The 17,012-nt window shown below is 42.3% G+C and overlaps 1 protein-coding gene and 1 long non-coding RNA gene across 2 annotated transcripts; one reads left to right on the forward strand and one right to left on the reverse strand.

The window, feature by feature from the left end:
* Window positions 1-1,740: 1,740 nt before the first annotated feature.
* LOC125893830 (uncharacterized) lies at window positions 1,741-3,216 on the reverse strand. The gene is made up of 3 exons (XR_007449915.1): window positions 3,080-3,216; window positions 2,889-2,967; window positions 1,741-2,312 (listed from the first exon to the last, which is right to left on the reverse strand). It is a non-coding gene; the product is annotated as an uncharacterized LOC125893830 (long non-coding RNA).
* On the forward strand, window positions 3,038-16,381 carry bnipl (BCL2 interacting protein like). Its single transcript, XM_049584759.1, has 10 exons — window positions 3,038-3,169; window positions 8,932-9,012; window positions 10,818-10,885; window positions 11,014-11,268; window positions 11,356-11,550; window positions 11,809-11,911; window positions 12,041-12,172; window positions 12,388-12,474; window positions 12,601-12,699; window positions 14,074-16,381. The coding sequence occupies exons 1-10, from the start codon at window positions 3,111-3,113 to the stop codon at window positions 14,096-14,098; spliced, it is 1,104 nt and encodes a 367-aa protein (XP_049440716.1). The 5' UTR covers window positions 3,038-3,110; the 3' UTR covers window positions 14,099-16,381.
* Window positions 16,382-17,012: the final 631 nt, after the last annotated feature.

Consider the following 17,012-nt stretch of genomic DNA (forward strand, 5'->3'; position numbering starts at 1 on the left):
ATTTCAAATGACAGTTTTCATTGCTTGTGGGTTTTTTTCAGCTGTGTTGTTGCCTGCAGGCACGACAGCAGCTCTCAGCCTTAAAAGAGGACCTATTATTCTTTTCCTTATTTCCTGTCATTTCTGTAACGCTACAGTGTTCGATGTTCATATTAATCGTGGCCAAAGTGTTAAATAATGATTTACATGTACATAAAAGTATTTCCTGTGAACAAAAGCCTGAGGCTTCAGACCGCTCTGAATACTCTGTTTACAACAGGTTGTTTTTTTTTTCTACTTTCAAGACAAGCGGACGTCAGATCATGACAGGTTTCTTTATATGGTCGTCTGCACCAGGTACACTACTATATGTGTTTACTTTACATACACTGCTACATGTAGCCACATGCTAATGTCAGGGAAACATGTAATTTTGGTTGCTGATGTTGTAAATTACCGTGGACAGTGCGGCGATTCTCCGTCACAGTCATTCCCTCGCTGCAATGACAGTGCAGAAACACTAACCAATGGAAGACCCAGAAACATTGACCAAGCAGAGTAGACTTTTTCGGGAGGGTGCGCTTTAAGAAACAGACAATAAAACTAGGGCTGGGTGATACAGCAAAAAATATTATCATGCTAATTTTCCCAGTATTGATCAGTATCGATATTTGTGAGGATATATAATTTGATAATGCTGCGAGTTTGAAAAGTGTCCTGATAACGTCACACCTGAAGAAACCAAATGATTTTCCAGCTTCCTACGGCGCTCGTTGTAAAGCTGCGGCAGAGCAGAGAAAAATATTTCCCACCTGGCAGCTCATACCTGCAGTCTAGCTCTTTAATAAATTTCTCAAACCCGTCTTTCCCACGGTGCTCATGGGGGTCGTGTTTGGCTAGAAAATATGGCAACGTGTCTGTTATATCTTTGCTCCTGTTCGATCACTTCTCTTACGGCGTTATGGCAGCAAAAGACGACACTATTGATTGATGTTTTGGTGCAGCCCCAGTAGCGCTGCCCACAGCAGCAGAAGTGCTCGGCCCTTGAATGTGTAGTCGCTGGGATGCCTCCTTTTCAGGTGATGGAAATGGTTTGTTGTGCGTCCCGTCCTAGTTGGCACCAACCCACAACATATTTTGCAGACTGTAATCGTCCGTAGCCAAACCACTTCCAAATTATTGACGTTGTGTAACCTTTTTCAACCACAATTTCATCCATTTTTGAGGATGATGCGAGCTCTTCCTCAGCTTCACCGCCGCCTTTCTCCTCACTTCCACTCCCACTTTTCCCCTCTTTTCGTGACGTCCACGCTTCTTTCAGTTCCTCCTCACCTCAGCACACACTTTGCAGTGAAAAGTGGGCGTGTACAATGACGCTGATCCCAAAAACTGTAGATTGATTATAGTTTATTGTCGTCATTGACACACGTTTTATTACAATCCCGCTTCAAGATCATTTTATCACCCAGCCCTAGCTAAAACAGAGCGTCTCAATCAGAGGGTGGATGCAGGTGTTCCAGCACAGACAGTTTGAGGACAGTATAGTGCTTTCAAACATTTAAACATGTAATCGTCTTCTACAAGAGAAGAAGCCTAAAATATGAGTATGAACCTGTAAATGAGCACAATAGGTCCCCTTTAAACACATCCTGTTGACCTTTGACCCCAAACACCTCATCATGCCACATCAGACATCAACACCTGTTGTGTTTGTATCAACCTGTTTCCCTTCATAAAGGTACATTACAACAGTTCCTGTCAGGTGACTGCCACCTGCTGGTTACCTGCAGCATTGTGACATCAATGATCACCTCTTTTCAGACCTGTTTAAAACTGTTGATCGAAACAAATTTAACAACGAAACACAAACAGTATTAGATAAAATCAGCTGACGTGAACTGTTGAATCTGTGAACGACAATCATTAAAGTTTTGTGTTTGGAACTTCCTGTTGATTCATTTCTTTTTTCCAGATGATGTAAAGTTACAGGAGATCAGAGGTCACCTCGACTCACCTCGACTCCTGCTGAAGGGTCCGTTGTGTTTTTCTGTAGCAGGTGATTAATTGTGTTTATGTAAAGAATTAAAGGAACAGTCCACCTTGGTTTAAAGCGTTATATTGTTTTACATTGTTGCAGGGGTGGGCGATATGGCATAAGTCTTTAATCAATGTATATATAATGCTGGAGCGACCTCCAGCTCACCAGGTGGAGCGTGTGCTACATGTAGGCAGAGCCGTTAGCTGCGGCCTGGGTTCAGTTTCAGCTGTTGGCCGGTTGCTGCGTGTCATCTCCATACTCCCCCTCCTCCCTTTCCTGTCACTCTACAGCTGTTCTATCATAAATGTAAAAAAAACATAAAAAAAAATAAGAAGAGGAGCGAAAGTCAATTATAAGAAACTACATGAAATGTTTTGACTTCAGTTAAACAGGTTTTTTTTACGTCTGTGAGAAAAAATTACCATTTTACTTTGGGTCAAAATTCTTTTTTTTTTTTTTTTTTTGTCTGAACAAATAAAACCTCAGTAAACAGATTTCAAGCCAAATTTTTGACGTTTTATAAATAGACATCTGTATTGTTCACTCACATGGAAATTTGTCACTGGCTTCATACAAAACTTCCTCTGCCATGTGTTGGAGTACATGAGATAAAATCAATGAATAAGTCAGCCAAAACAAATGAGAGACAGTGCTTACAATTAATGCACATCTTAAACTTCTTCCTCTGGGCATTAAAATGTTTCTCTAACATTAATTGTTTGTGTTTGTGCAGCTGGACTTTTATAATAAATAATAATCAGAGGTTAAAGAAACAGACAGCAGGACCCTGAGGACGCCCAGCACTTCCTCCTGCTTTAAATAGCCTCAGCTGCTCATTTGTTAATATTAATAAAGTGAGAGTGAAGCTGACCTGCTGCCTCACCTGTCTGCACGGAGCAGGTGAGCGTCGACCAATAAGAGGGAGCCTCTGGTGTGAAATGCAGCTGAACCTGTCAGGCAGCGACACAGAGAGGGCGAGTCACATTCAGTCAGAGTAGGAACTCCCCCAGAGAGACACACACAGACACACACACACACACACAGAGGCGTCCAGACACTTACACATGCTGGTCAGAGACATCACTGTGACATCATGAGCTCCCCCGCCGGGCACACGGACAGGCCTGCTGATGACAGGTACGCCAAGGACAGGTACGTTTAATATTTAAAACTTGAACAATGACAGAACTTCAGGTTTCACAACCAGCTCTGTGTGTGTCTGTGTGTGTGTGCGTTTCCTGTACCAGCAGAAAGAGGAAGTTTAGTTTTGTGTTTTTGGAGCTGGCATTGGTTCCTCCAGATGGTCAGTGAAGGGGTCACTGTGGTGCATTCACTGCTCAGTGTGTCAGTGTTTCTCATCAGCAGGAAGTGATGTACTGACCGGTCATCCGTGACTCCTCAGGTGTCTCCTGGATCCATAAACTGGTCCAGTGTTAGCTTTGTGAACCATCCACACTGCTTTCATCTCTTCAGACTGAAAGCTGCTGTTACTATGACGACCACAGCAGTCAGAGTTTCCACTCTAAAGCTGAAGAGAGATTTGATTGATCTGATTGGCTGGTTTCACTCACGACGAGTTTCAGTCTTTCTGTTCAACAACAGAACTTAAACGAATAAACTCTGAACCCAGGTCAGTTTGTTCAGAGACAACTCTAATAAAGTTTATTCAAACAAGACAAACATCATGAACAGTGAAACAAGAGGAAGTGCTACTTAAAAAATATCATCATCAGTCGATCAGGTGATCAGATCAGAACACAAGTCCTGAATTTAGAGCTCCTCGTTTCTGTTGCTTCCACCTGAACACCCTTCATGGATCCTGGAACCTCTCGAACAACTGATGAACTAAACAAACTTTTTAAACCACCTCAGTCAACTCTGGACCCTCCTCAGGAACCCTGGACTCTTGTCTAGCACCCTGGGCCCTCCCAAAGAACCTCTCAGCCCCATGTAAGAGCCTGGACTCTTCTCAGGAACTGTAGAACCTGCACTCCTGGAACAACCTGCCCCCCTCAAGACTTTTGGAACCTTCTTAGGAACTCAAGAACATTTTCAAGGACCCTGGGATATCTTAAAAGAACATTAAACCTTGTCAAGAAGTCCTGGAACCTCCAAAAAAAACCTCTAAACCCTTCTCATGAACCCCAGAACCTATTAGATAACCTCTGAACCCTTCTCATTAACACTGGGATCTCCCCTGGTACTCTTTGAAAACCCCTCAAGAACCCTGGGTCCTCCTCTGGAACCTGCTGAAGTACTGTCACCTGGACAGGTAACAACACCTGTAACCCCCTAAACAACTGATAAATAAGCTCTTCCAGAACCCCTGGAATATTTTTCAAGAACTTTTAAACCACCTCAAGCCCCTCTTGACCCTCCTCAGGAAGTGTGGACTTTTGTCTAGCACGCTGAAACCTCCTGAAGAACCCCTGAGCCCCATGTAAGAATCTGGACTCTTATTGACAACTGTGAAGCCTCTTCAGGTACCTCTGGAACTCTTGGAACCTCCTACAAACCTCCCTCGGATCTCCTTAAAGGGAAAGTTATGTATTTTACTATGTTTCTGTGTCTAAGTGACTATCGGGAACAAACATTTTGAAACTGGTCCAGTAGTGAGTGAGAGGCCTGCAGCCTCAAAACAGGATTGTAAACACTCAGGGCGCGTTCGCACTGTCAATTCACATCCACTAAAAGTGCCTGTTTTTTGCCACTGACAGGCTCAGATCATTAATCAGTTACAGGGATAGAGATAGATCTGTTTGTTAAAGAGTAAGATCCTTTTTGTTTTACCAGAAACAGCCCTGAGATTGCTATCACCAAACCCACCAGACTCCATTTAAAAAAACAGTAATTTTATCAACGTAAAACACACTTAATTTCAAAGTTGACAGAAACAAATTAAACTCACAAAAGTCATCTTGGTTTGTCTTTCCACTGTTTGAACAATCACCCATTCTTGCACGGTCGAAATTAACCCTAAATTGACCCAGTTAAATGTGAAAATATGGTGGCTCTGTACACGCTAAAATTATGGTTTATTGAAATGGAGTCTGGTAGAATTGGCGATGGCAGTTACAGGGATGTTTCTAGTTAAACAAAAGGATCTTATTCTTTAACGAAAAGATCTGTCTCTGTAGGGTCTTTTCCATAATGTTGTTGGACACTTGGAATATTAATCTGAGCACACACTTTAAGTGGATGTAAATTAACGGTGCATAAATGCCCTGAGGGGTCACATTGCAGCCTGCCTCGCTGCTGCCAGCTGCAGCGCTCTCTCTCAATACTGGACTAGTTTAAAAAATTGTTCGTCACTAAATCACTAAACATGGGAGGATGGGTCCAGGTTAAAAAATGCAGAACTACCCTTTAAGGAACACTGAGTCACACTCAGGCACCCCTCTCCTGGAAACTTTTCAAGCACTCCTGGAATCTCTCTAACTCTGGAACCTGCTCTAGAAACTGCTAAACAACCATCACCTGGGCAGGTAAGAACACCTGTAAGAGCTCAGAGAACTCAGAACCCTGCTAAGAGTTAGATTTTTCCAGTCAGACCCTGAAGGCACCATAGTGGAAACCTAACCCCCTTATCTGAGGAGGATGTCCCACACCTGATCTCCTTTAGTGTGACCTGAACACACACACACACACACACACACACACACACACACACACACACACACACGTACATAGGTGTGGTTACCTGGGTGGGTGTATTTCATCCTTCTGCTTCAGTAACAACAAACAGAGGAACAAAAGAGCCCCACCCCTCCTTACCTGCTCTGGTGCCTTTCTGTGAACAATCAGAATCCGAGCAGTCAGGCAGGTTCGTTCAGTCCTGATCTGATTCAGATTTTATTGGAACGAGAAGCTGCTCGCTGGAGTTCATGCTGAATTAAAAGTGCGTTACCCGCTGACAGCTGACAGGTGAGTCACCTGGCTGCGTCATTATGTTCAACAGGAAAACCAGGAAGAAACTTAAAATGATAGAAAAGTGAATGGAGTCTGGTTTTAGAGAGAGAACAGGATGGAGCTCAGGAGTTCAGGGCTTTTGTGATATCTGTGTGTGTGTGAGAAAGGGAGAGGTGCATTCATGTTGTGGGGACTCACATCTGTTTCTACAGTCTCGGGACGCCACAGTCTCGTGTTAGTGTGTGAGTTACTGGTTGAGCTGATTCAGCAGCTTTTCCAGTTGAGAGCGTCGCTGAGAGTCTCTCAGTTTACCACAAACATCTCACAGCAGCAGAACGAGGACACTAACTCAGTACATTTACTCTAGTTCTCTACTTGAGAATACTTAAAGGTATTTTACTTGACTTTATTATTTCCACTTGTTGCTACTTTAAGTTTTATATGTAAAATGTTCCTCTGTAAAGTTGACGTACAGTTTCAGATAAAACTAACTGACTGTACAGTATTTATTATTACTCTTAATACACCAGTAATAGCACTCCAATAGGTACCTTTCCTGATATTACTCACAGGCTTGAATTAAAAACTTTTCTATTATTATTATTTTACTTGATTGCACAGTTTTGAAGTCTGCGTTTTAACCTCTGAGCCATCAGAACTTTATCTTATACAGTGCCCTCCAAAAGTATTGGAACAGTGAGGCCAATTCGTTTACTTTTGTTGTAGACTGAAAACATTTGGGTTTGACTTCAAAAGATGAATATGGGACAAGAGATCAACATTTCAGCTTTTATTTCCAGGTATTTACATCTGGATCTGATACACAACTTAGAAGATAGCATTATTTGTAATGGAACACAAAATTTTTAGGTGAGCAAAAGTATTGGAACATATAAACTTAAAATAGATTAAAGTGAATGAGACTTAATATTTAGTTGCAAATCCTTTGCTTTCAATAACTGCATCAAGCCTGTGACCCACTGACGTCACCAAACTTTTGCATTCTTCTTTTGTGATGCTTTTCCAGGAAAGTGCATGCTCTATTGGGTTTAAGTCTGGAGACTGACTTGGCCAGTCTAAAACCCTCCACTTCTTGCCCCTGATGAACTCCTTTGTTGTTTTGGCAGTGTGTTTTGGGTTGTTATCTTGCTGCATGATGAAGGATCTCCCAATCAGTTTGGTTGCATCTTTCTTTAAATTAGCAGACAAAATGTTTCTGTAGACTTCTGAGTTCATTTCGCTGCTGCCATCATGTGTTACATCATCAGTGAAGATGAAAGAGCCCGTCCCAGAAGAAGCCAGGCAAGCCCAAGCCATGACATTACCTGGTTGTTTTAGGGTCTTTCTTTACAGCTCTCACAATGTTTCTGTCATCAACTGCTGATGTTTTCCTTGGTCTACCTGTTCGACATCTGTTGCTTAGTACACCAGTGGTTTCTTTCTTCTTCAGGACATTCCAAATGGTTGTACTGGCTGTGGCCAATGTTTGTGCAATGGCTCTGATTGATTGTCCATCTTCTCTCAGATTCACAATTGCTTCTTTTTCACCCACAGACAGCTCTCTGGTTTTCATGTTGGTTCCACCTCTAAATGCAGTCTGCACAGGCAAAATCTATCGTACCCAATCTGAAACTGAGCTCAGACATTCAGTGCTATTTATTGTTTGAATAATCAATGTAATTGGGAAACACCTGGGCAACAAAACACACCTGTCAGTGACATGTTCCAATACTTTTGCTCTCATGAAAAATGGGTGGGTTCAAACAAAAGGTGCTATCTTCTAAGTTGCGTATCAGATCCAGATGTAAATGCCTGGAAATAAAAGCTGAAATGTTGATCTCTTGTCCTTTTGATGTCAAACCCAAATATTTTCAGTCTACAACAAAAATAAAGGAATTGGCCTCACTGTTCCAATACTTTTGGAGGGCACTGTATCTTAAATACTTTAAGTCTGTGGTAGTCAAGTGTCTGAATACTTCTTCAGAGATCTTCAGGAAACCTTATTGGCTACATCCACACTAATACCTTTTTGGCTTAAAACTTATAAATATTGTTGCGTATACGCTGGAAGTTATGCGTACTGTGGCGTTTTGGAACCCCTAAAATGGGGACCTTTGAAAATTCTGCTGACCCGTTTTAGTCTGAAAGCTATGGGGTTGCGTTTCAGTCTTGTCGGGCGGAAATGGAGACATTTGCTTCCTGATTGGGTCTTACCAGTCTTGACGTGTCAAGCTAAAACATTATATTTAGGTCTACACACCATTTGTGATTTCATCCTTCCTGTGTGGGTTCTCCTTTCCCATCGCCATGGCTTCCTTCAGTGATGGATAATGCTCCTAGTGCCGCTGTGCTATGTCACCATATTCGCTTTGCAACAACTCCCAGTCTGTTTTCAGACGTCTTGACCGCTTTATTATGTGTTACGTTCAGTAACAGTTTCACATTGTTGTCAGTCAAAGCATAGAAATCTCCGGTCTTACTTTTTGCCGTCTCCGTAGTATTTTCTGTAACTAAGCAACCAACCACAGAGCAGACATTCTGCTTCCTGTTTACATCAGCATGCACATGCCCAGTGTACATGAATAGTCATGGGATACGTGTTTTTAGGCATGTTAGTGTGGACAGAGATTATGGTACGATATGATATACTTTAGTGTCCCTGTAGGGAAATTAGTCTCGGACTCAGGAGCTGCTCAAGATTATTTCCGGTGTGGTGCTTAAATGCTCGTGTGTACGGAGATTGTTTTTGTTTTAAAACGCTGTCTCAAAATGAAGACGTCTCAGTGTGGATGTGGCCTCAGATGAAAAATCTGCAGCTTTAAGTCGTCACACCTGTTTGTTCACTACGTGTCTCTCTAACAGTTAAAGTCACTGACTTTAAATCAACCTGTGAAATGAATCTGTCAGTCACACTGTTTAAAATAAATAAGTCATGAAACCATGACATGGTCATCATCCTGTCAGACTGTTAGTGAGTCTCCATATTACTGTGTTTGTTCTTGCAGGGCTCCTGTAGGGGCCTCAGGCAACTCACACATCCAGGACATGGAGCTGAGGGAGGAGTGGCAGGACGACGGCTTCCCCAGGTCAGAGTTCACCGTCACACTGTGGACAGGAACTTTGCTTATTGTTATGCATCAAAACACCAAAGTTTATTTGTTGAATGTGAAAACCTGGTTCTTATTTTCACAGATGAAATAGTTTCAGATTGATGTGTGAAAGTGTTTCATAAAGAGAGACTGAAAGTTCAGATTTAAACCAACAGACTCTGTTTGTTCTTCTTATCTCGCGCTCTATAGCTGGAAGGTTAAAACAGTTTGTAACTGAAGGTTTCCTCTGTTGGGTCAGATCTGAACCTGTTCTGCAGCACTTCAGTGTTTGTTACTCTCATCTTCGTTATAAAAACCTGTTAATGGTGTCAAAATGGCTCTTTTGATTGTAAAGGTTACCGACCCCTGGTGTAGCTGTAGCTGACGCTTTTTCAATTTTCAGTTCATAAAAGTTATTGTAAAATTTTGGTGCCTAAAAAGTCTCATTCAGAGTTTGGTTGTACTAAAAGATCCTCTAATGAGTCAGATGTTTAGTTGTCCCAGTAAGTATGTTTTGTTTTAACGGTTTCAAGCCTGTTTTTTGCTAGCGAAAATGTGCGTTAGCATTATTAGCATTAGCATTATCACAGTTAACCATAGACTGTAAATTCACTGGGCTAACCAAGCTAACAAGTCACTGCCAGGCGATAACCTTGGTTAGGTAGCATAACCATGGCAGAGTATAGGCGTAGCCATAGCTGTCACCATTTCAGTTTTCAGTTGATGAAGACTCTTAAGGAGTCACAGGTTTTGGTTTTTCCAGTTTGTGCATTTTGTTTTAATGGTTTTAAGTTTTCACAATTAGCATTAGCATTAGCATTATCACAGTTATCCATCGACTGTAAATTCACTGTGATAACCAAGCTAGCCGCAACTAGCCGTGCTATCGTTATTTGAGTTGATGAAAGTTAATTGTTATGTCTTAATCGCCTAAAAAATGTCTTGTTTAACGTTTGGTTGTACTAAAGACTGCTAAGGATTCACAGGTTTGGATTTTCCAGTAAGTGCGTTTTGTTTTAATGGTTTTAAGTCCTATAAGTTTTTCACAATTAGCATTAGCACAGTTATCCATCAACTGTAAATTGACTGTGATAACCAAGCTAGCAGCAACTGTTGACAAGTTGCTGCTTGGTAAGGTAACATAACCATGGCAGAGTGAAGCTGTAGCCATAGCTGTCGCTATTTCAGTTTTCAGTTCAATAAAGTTAATTGTTACGACTAAGTCGCCTAAAGAAAAGTCTTATTCAGCATTTGGTTGTACTAAAAGACCCTTTAGTTTTTCCAGTAAGTACATTTTGTTTTAATGGATTTAAGTCTGTTTTTTACAGTTAGCATTAGCATTATCACGATTAACCATAGCTGTAAATGCACCGTTCTAACCAAGCTAACAGCTAGTGTTAGGGTTGGCTCCACCCTCTCATCCAAATACGGTCACTTCTGTCTCCAAAAATCCAAGATGGCAACGGCCAAAATGCCAGACTCAAGGCTTCAAAATGAGAGTCCACAAACCAGTGGGTGAGGTGACGGTGTTAATGTCCATTAGTCTACACAGTCAGTAACAACACCAAGTATGATTTTAGTTTCTTATAGTTTTTGGGTGTAAAATTGCTGCAGTACAGCACTGTGCTGTCACACACACTACAGTAGATACTGTAAATTAGTAAAGATGGAGCAGTGCAAGGACATTTTATAACTTTTTTTACACAAACTTCAGATCAGCGGGTTTTACAGACTGAGGATGATCCAGAAAGCTGATCCTCGTGTGAAATTAGTGGAATAACCCTTTAAAACATTTGTTTCAGCCCTTTCCCAGAGGACTGTGGGAGTCCAGAGGAGGCAGAGAGCCCGTCAGGTGGCGTGCAGCACCCAGGTGACCTGAAATCATCTTAACGTTTATTGTTTTGTACAAATCAAAGAATATACAGGAACACAAATATTTAAAGTAAAATCTTGTCTCATCATTCTGTCCTCTTGCTCCGCCCCCTCACCTCATCTCAGCTCCGCCCACTACCCTCGCCCTATCAGGAACAGTTGGGGGTGGGGCCAAGAAGCGCCTGGTAGCCCCATCACTCAGCCTCACTCTGGGCCGCCGTGATTCTCACGACCAGAGCAACGACGGCTTCTCTGCCGCTGCGCTGTCGACGACGCCAGATGAGACGCCGTCACTGGATATCAACTTGGAGGCTCTGGAGACGCCTTCAGGCAGCGAGACAGGAACGCTGCCAGACAGCCACCACGAGCTGGAGTGGGAGGGTGAGACACACAGACAGGCAGACAGGCAGAGAGACAGAGACAGATGACCTCTGAGCTCTCTCTGACCTCTGACCTCTCTCCAAGCAGATGACCTCCCTCGGATGTCGAGGGGCGGGGCCGTGGGCATGTCGAGGAGCCCGGTGGAGCAGTCAGAGGGTCTGATTGAGCTGGACAAGGTGGACAACGAGGGACGCCGCTGGAGGAGGTTCTGCATTGCTGGACATGAATACCACGTCAACATGAGCGTCCTGGAGCCGTACCTGCAGGTCCTCTCACATGGAGGTCAGAGGTCAAACACAAACACACCTGTAACACACCTGCAAGTCCTCTCACACAGATCACACACACACTCACCTGATGCACACCCCTAACACACCTGCAGGTCCTGTCACATGGAGGTCGGAGGTCACACACATTCACCTGTAACACACCTGTACCGAGCGTGTCACAATCCGTATATTTCTTTGTATTACTTAAAACGTTCCTTTTATCTGCGTCACATGAAGTCACACTGTGGCTCTGTGTCTCATTGGCTGTCAGGTTACTATGGAGAGGATATGAACGCCATCATCCTGTTCACCTCCTGCTACCTGCCAGAGAACACGGTGGAGGACTACGAGTATGTCATGGACAACCTGTTCAGGTGAGCTTACCGGAGCAGAGTTGATGTAGCAGTTAAGGTGTGAGGAAGTTTCAGTTGAAGTGTAAGAACAAATTCTACAGTGTGTGTATGTGTGTGTGTGTGTGTGTGTGTGTGTGTGTGTTCCTGCAGGTACATTGTGGGAACATTGGACCTGATGGTTTCAGAGAACTACATGCTGGTCTACCTGTGTGCCATGGCTCCCAGAAACAAACTACCGTCCATCAAATGGCTCCACCAGTGTTACACGTCCATTGACAGGAGGTACGCTGGTTTCACTCAGCAGGACAGCACTGCAGGGTGGAGCTGTCTTCACACAGTCTTTGTTTCCTGAGTGTGGTGTCTGGATTGCTGCTTTGAATAAATGTCAGAAGGAATTAAACTGTCAGCGGTGTTTATCAGTAAATGTCAGAGAGCGGACCTTGTTTCCATGACGACAGAGGTGTTATCTAAGTCTGTCTGTCTGTCTGTCCGTCCAGGCTGAAGAAGGACCTGAAGGGGCTGCTGGTCGTCCATCCTGCCTGGTACATCAGAGCTGTCCTCACACTGGTCAAACCCTTCATCAGGTCTGCGACATGCACGCGCACGCGCGCGCGCACACACACACACACACACACACACAAAACATAACATAATATAACGCAACAATTACCGTTAGATAACAGGTCTGTCTGTCTGTCTGTCGTCCACAGTGATAAGTTCAGCAGGAAGATTCGGTTCATTCACAGTCTGAGGGAACTGTCTCAGTTCATCCCCACAGAGAGACTACAGATCCCAGATGCTATACGGCAGTAAGAGCTCCAACTCTACTGTTACTCTACTGTAGTTCTACTAACCCTACTGTTATCCTGTTTTAGTTCTACTGACTCTGTTGTTACTCTACTGTGGTTTTAGACCCTATTGTTACTCTACTGTGGTTCTACTGACCTTACTGTTACTCTACTGTAGTTTTAGACCCTATTGTTACTCTACTGTGGTTCTACTGACCTTACTGTTACTCTACTGTAGTTTTAGACCCTATTGTTACTCTACTGTAGTTCTAGACTCTATTGTTACTCTACTGTAGTTCTACTGATCTTATTGTTACTCTACTGTAGTTCTACTGACTTTACTGTTACTCTACTGTAGTTCTACTGACACTATTGTTACTCTACTGTAGTTCTACTGACTCTGTTGTTACTCTACTGTAGTTCTACTGACACTATTGTTACTCTACTGTAGTTCTACTGACCCTATTGTTACTCTACTGTAGTTCTAATGACTTTACTGTTACTCTACTGTGGTTCTACTGACCCTGTTGTTACTCTACTGTAATTCTAATGACCCTATTGTTACTCTACTGTAGTTCTAATGACTTTACTGTTACTCTACTGTGGTTCTACTGACCCTGTTGTTACTCTACTGTAATTCTAATGACCCTATTGTTACTCTACTGTAGTTCTAATGACTTTATTGTTACTCTACTGTGGTTCTACTGACTCTGTTGTTACTCTACTGTGGTTCTACTGACCCTATTGTTACTCTACTGTAGTTCTACTGACCTTACTGTTACTCTACTGTGGTTCTACTGACAATATTGTTAGTCTACTGTGGTTCTACTGACTATTGTTACTCTACTGTGGTTCTACTGACACTATTGTTACTCTACTGTAGTTCTAATGACTTTACTGTCACTCTACTGTGGTTCCACTGACTCTGTTGTTACTTTACTGTGGTTCTACTGACCCTATTGTTACTCTGCTGTAGTTCTACTGACACTATTGTTACTCTACTGTAGTTCTAATGACTTTACTGTTACTCTACTGTGGTTCTACTGACTCTGTTGTTACTCTACTGTAGTTCTACTGACCCTAAGCTACTTCAGCTGTCATGGATCAACTGTTTACCATTCTTCACTTCACTTCACTTCAGTTTACTTTTCTCTGTCGAGTGCGTGTAGACAAACCTGCCGTACTCCAGGTGTGTTCTGATCATGTGACTCAGTGAAAACTTTGCTTCACTTCACCGCTCTCTGTAAAATGCTGATGTTTGATGACAGTTGTTGAACCTCTCTCTGTCTGTCTCTGTGCAGGTTTTATTAGACGTTCACTTGACTTCACTTCTGTGTTTCCTATAACCTGGTAATGGTTGGTTAAATGACTAAAGCTGTGTCTGTCTTCCTGCAGGTTTGATGAGAAGCTGAACAGATGACGATCACAGAGGTCGACAGACTGGATGGATCCTAAAGGTCAAAGGTCATCGGGATTCCTCCATGTACAGAACAAACACACAGAGACTCTGGGTTTATTTATACTGTCTTTAAATCAGGGGAGGGTAAGTTAAGCGTCTGGTTCTCCTGCAGCTTCAGACTCAGGTGGTCTACCTGTGGACCCTCACCAGGTGTCAGGACAGGTAGATGGAGCTGAATCTCAAAGTGTGAAGCTGTCGTGGGAAACCATCATGTGTCTGATTCAGGACTGTAGATCCTGAACACTGTACAAACTCATGAATCATGTAAATATGATCATTTATCTTTAAAGTTACCTGTGTCTGTCGGCTGCTGCAGGAAGAACTCATGTACTAAGTTTATATATGTTCACTGTAACACAGTGAACATATATAACACACTCAGGTTACAGCACACTGAGCAGGTGTTTGACCTGTCATCTACCTGTAATAAAAGCAACGATCAAATCTTTTTAACTTAATTAGACCAGTTTGTTTTTCACATTTTTACTATTTTACAGCATAAACAATCTGATCCTAAAGGTGGAACAACTCAATGATTATGTTTCTGGGTCTAAAGCACGCAACTTTTGGATTTAATAACATTTTATAATATTTAATGACATGACTGTCACCACCAGAATTATATGAATTAAAAAACTTCATTAATCAACTATTGAAACATCATTTCTTGTTAACTTAAGTTAGAAGACCCAGACCAGCAGACCTGAGGGGCCTGTTTGGACGGTACAGTGTGAGAAGCTCAGCTATATACTACGGTGCCAGATCACTGAGAGCCTTGTATGTGATTAAAATAACTTTAAAATGATTCTTAAAGAGACTAGAAGCCAAAATAGATGTGATGTGTGAGGATCGTTTTGTTTTGATCAAAAGCCTAGCTGCTGAATTTTAAATGATTTGGAGCTGGTGTATAGATTGATTGTTTCAGCAGGTGAACAAGGTCTTACATTAACCAAGGCGGGAGACTAAGAGCATTTATGATTTTCATGTGAGCTACATTTGGAAATATTCCTCAGCTGTTGTTGCTCCGGAGTCAAATTACTGTCCAGAATAATACCCTGATTTTTTACACCTGATTTTATGCTGGGAGTGAGGGGGCTTATGAGTGGCTGAATTTGTTTGGAGTCATGTTCAGGGCCAATGATGAGAACTTCTGTCTTTTCATATACTTGGTTTTAACCTATTCTTGTTCTCCATTTGATGACTGACCTGAGATCAGCCCCTTATCAGTCCAGCAGAGGGCAGTCTGTCCACACTAACACCACCAGGTCTCAAACTGAGGTCCTGGTTCCTGCAGGGTCCTTCAGACTGTCACTGGAAGTTTTATTAAGACACATTTTAGCCTCTTAAGCTTAGACTTTTCCCTTACATGTCACCTTGAGTAATTTTAAATCAATAAATATGTAGTGTACTTTGTTTTTTTTTTTGGCTCTTCTCTTTGAACACTTAAAGATCACCAGAATTTAAAATAAAGTTATGAGCCCTGTTCGCGTGGGACTAATAATACCCGGGGACCCTTTTGTAATTTGTAATAAATGCAGAGGTATTCTGTGATGTTAATCCTGTGCAAATCTGCCATAGCCATAATTTGACAAATTAATATTCCATCGCAGATTACCTACCATACTTCACCAAACACACAGGTCATGTGATGATATTAGTCCAGTGCAAATTGGCATCTCGGTGATTTGGGGTTGTACTTTTGTTTCCTCCACGCCTCTTTTCTGCATATTTTCTGCACAGCAAGTATGGAGGCTGCGTTGGCTTCGAAATGGAAGTTTTGACAGCATTTTAGGTGCAGGAGGCTCTTGCTACAGATGAGATGAGATGGATGACACTGACAATGTGTGGCAGGACCGGTTTGTCATGGCTTGGCACCTGTTAGCTTTAGCCTCAGTCTGGTTGCATGACATCATGTACTGCGCTCAAATGAAACTCTACAACTCTTTGGTTTGAGAAAGAAGAACAGAAATACTGCTTTGTGAGTATACGCCTCCGCAAACCAGTCACTTTACATCCATGTCTGTTAAAACATGGATGCTTCACACACAGCTTCTGCCCGACAGCACAGAAGATCTATAATCAGCACAGTTTTAAGGTGGACACAAGATTAGAGTCACCAATTCTGTATCTGACCAAATGTCTCCCCTTCTGTTCCTGAGATTTGCAGAACATTATGATGTCACAGTGAAGTTGACCTTGACCTTTTGGATATAAAATGTCATCACTTCTTTTTTTTTTTTTTTTATCCTGTTAGACATTTGTGTGACATGTTGTCATAATTGACCTTTCACTAAGCCCCGCCCCTTTGTGATGGTCCAACAAGCTGTTGCAGTAAGCGTGGAGCCCACACTCTAACTAACTGCACTCAATGAAAAAATATCATATTTTTGGAGAAATGAAAAAGTGATTCCAGAGAGAAGCAGACAGAGGGGTCTACAGTCTGTGTTTGAAGGATATATCCAGGATGTCAAACTGACTCAGCAGCAACAACAGGTTAAAAAGACAAAGATAGTTAGAAGCTAAAGCCGAACTATAGGCTACAGATCACAGTGTAAAAGTGAACCACCACATCACTGCTGATCGCCACACAAGACAATGAATATAAAGGGAAACTTTGCTGATATTGAACCAGCTGTGTGGCATCACAGTGTGTGCAGATGAACGTGTTTGGCTTTGCCCCATTTCCCGGGATCTCCAGGGGAGTTTACAGGGTCACAGGATTACAGGGTCACAGACAACTTGGACCCTGTATGAACAGGATTAGAAAAGAAAAAGATATTTCTTTTTAAAGAGGGGTTTCATTTTAATCTTTCTTGATTTTAGATTAGTCTTAAAGTTCGGTGCAACAGAATTTAAACTTAAACTATGCTTTAAT

Source organism: Epinephelus fuscoguttatus, linkage group LG8 (genome assembly GCF_011397635.1).
Source record: "Epinephelus fuscoguttatus linkage group LG8, E.fuscoguttatus.final_Chr_v1".
NCBI classification, from domain to species: Eukaryota; Metazoa; Chordata; class Actinopteri; order Perciformes; family Serranidae; genus Epinephelus; species Epinephelus fuscoguttatus.

What these genes read in the sequence shown, in the direction of transcription:
- bnipl (XM_049584759.1), top strand. Translation starts at nt 3,111, where the DNA reads ATGAGCTCCCCCGCCGGGCACACGGACAGGCCTGCTGATGACAGGTAC. An exon ending in CCACGAGCTGGAGTGGGAGG is followed by an intron (nt 11,269 to 11,355) that starts GTGAGACACACA and finishes CTCTCCAAGCAG; the next exon opens with ATGACCTCCCTCGGATGTCG. An exon ending in GTCATGGACAACCTGTTCAG is followed by an intron (nt 11,912 to 12,040) that starts GTGAGCTTACCG and finishes GTGTTCCTGCAG; the next exon opens with GTACATTGTGGGAACATTGG.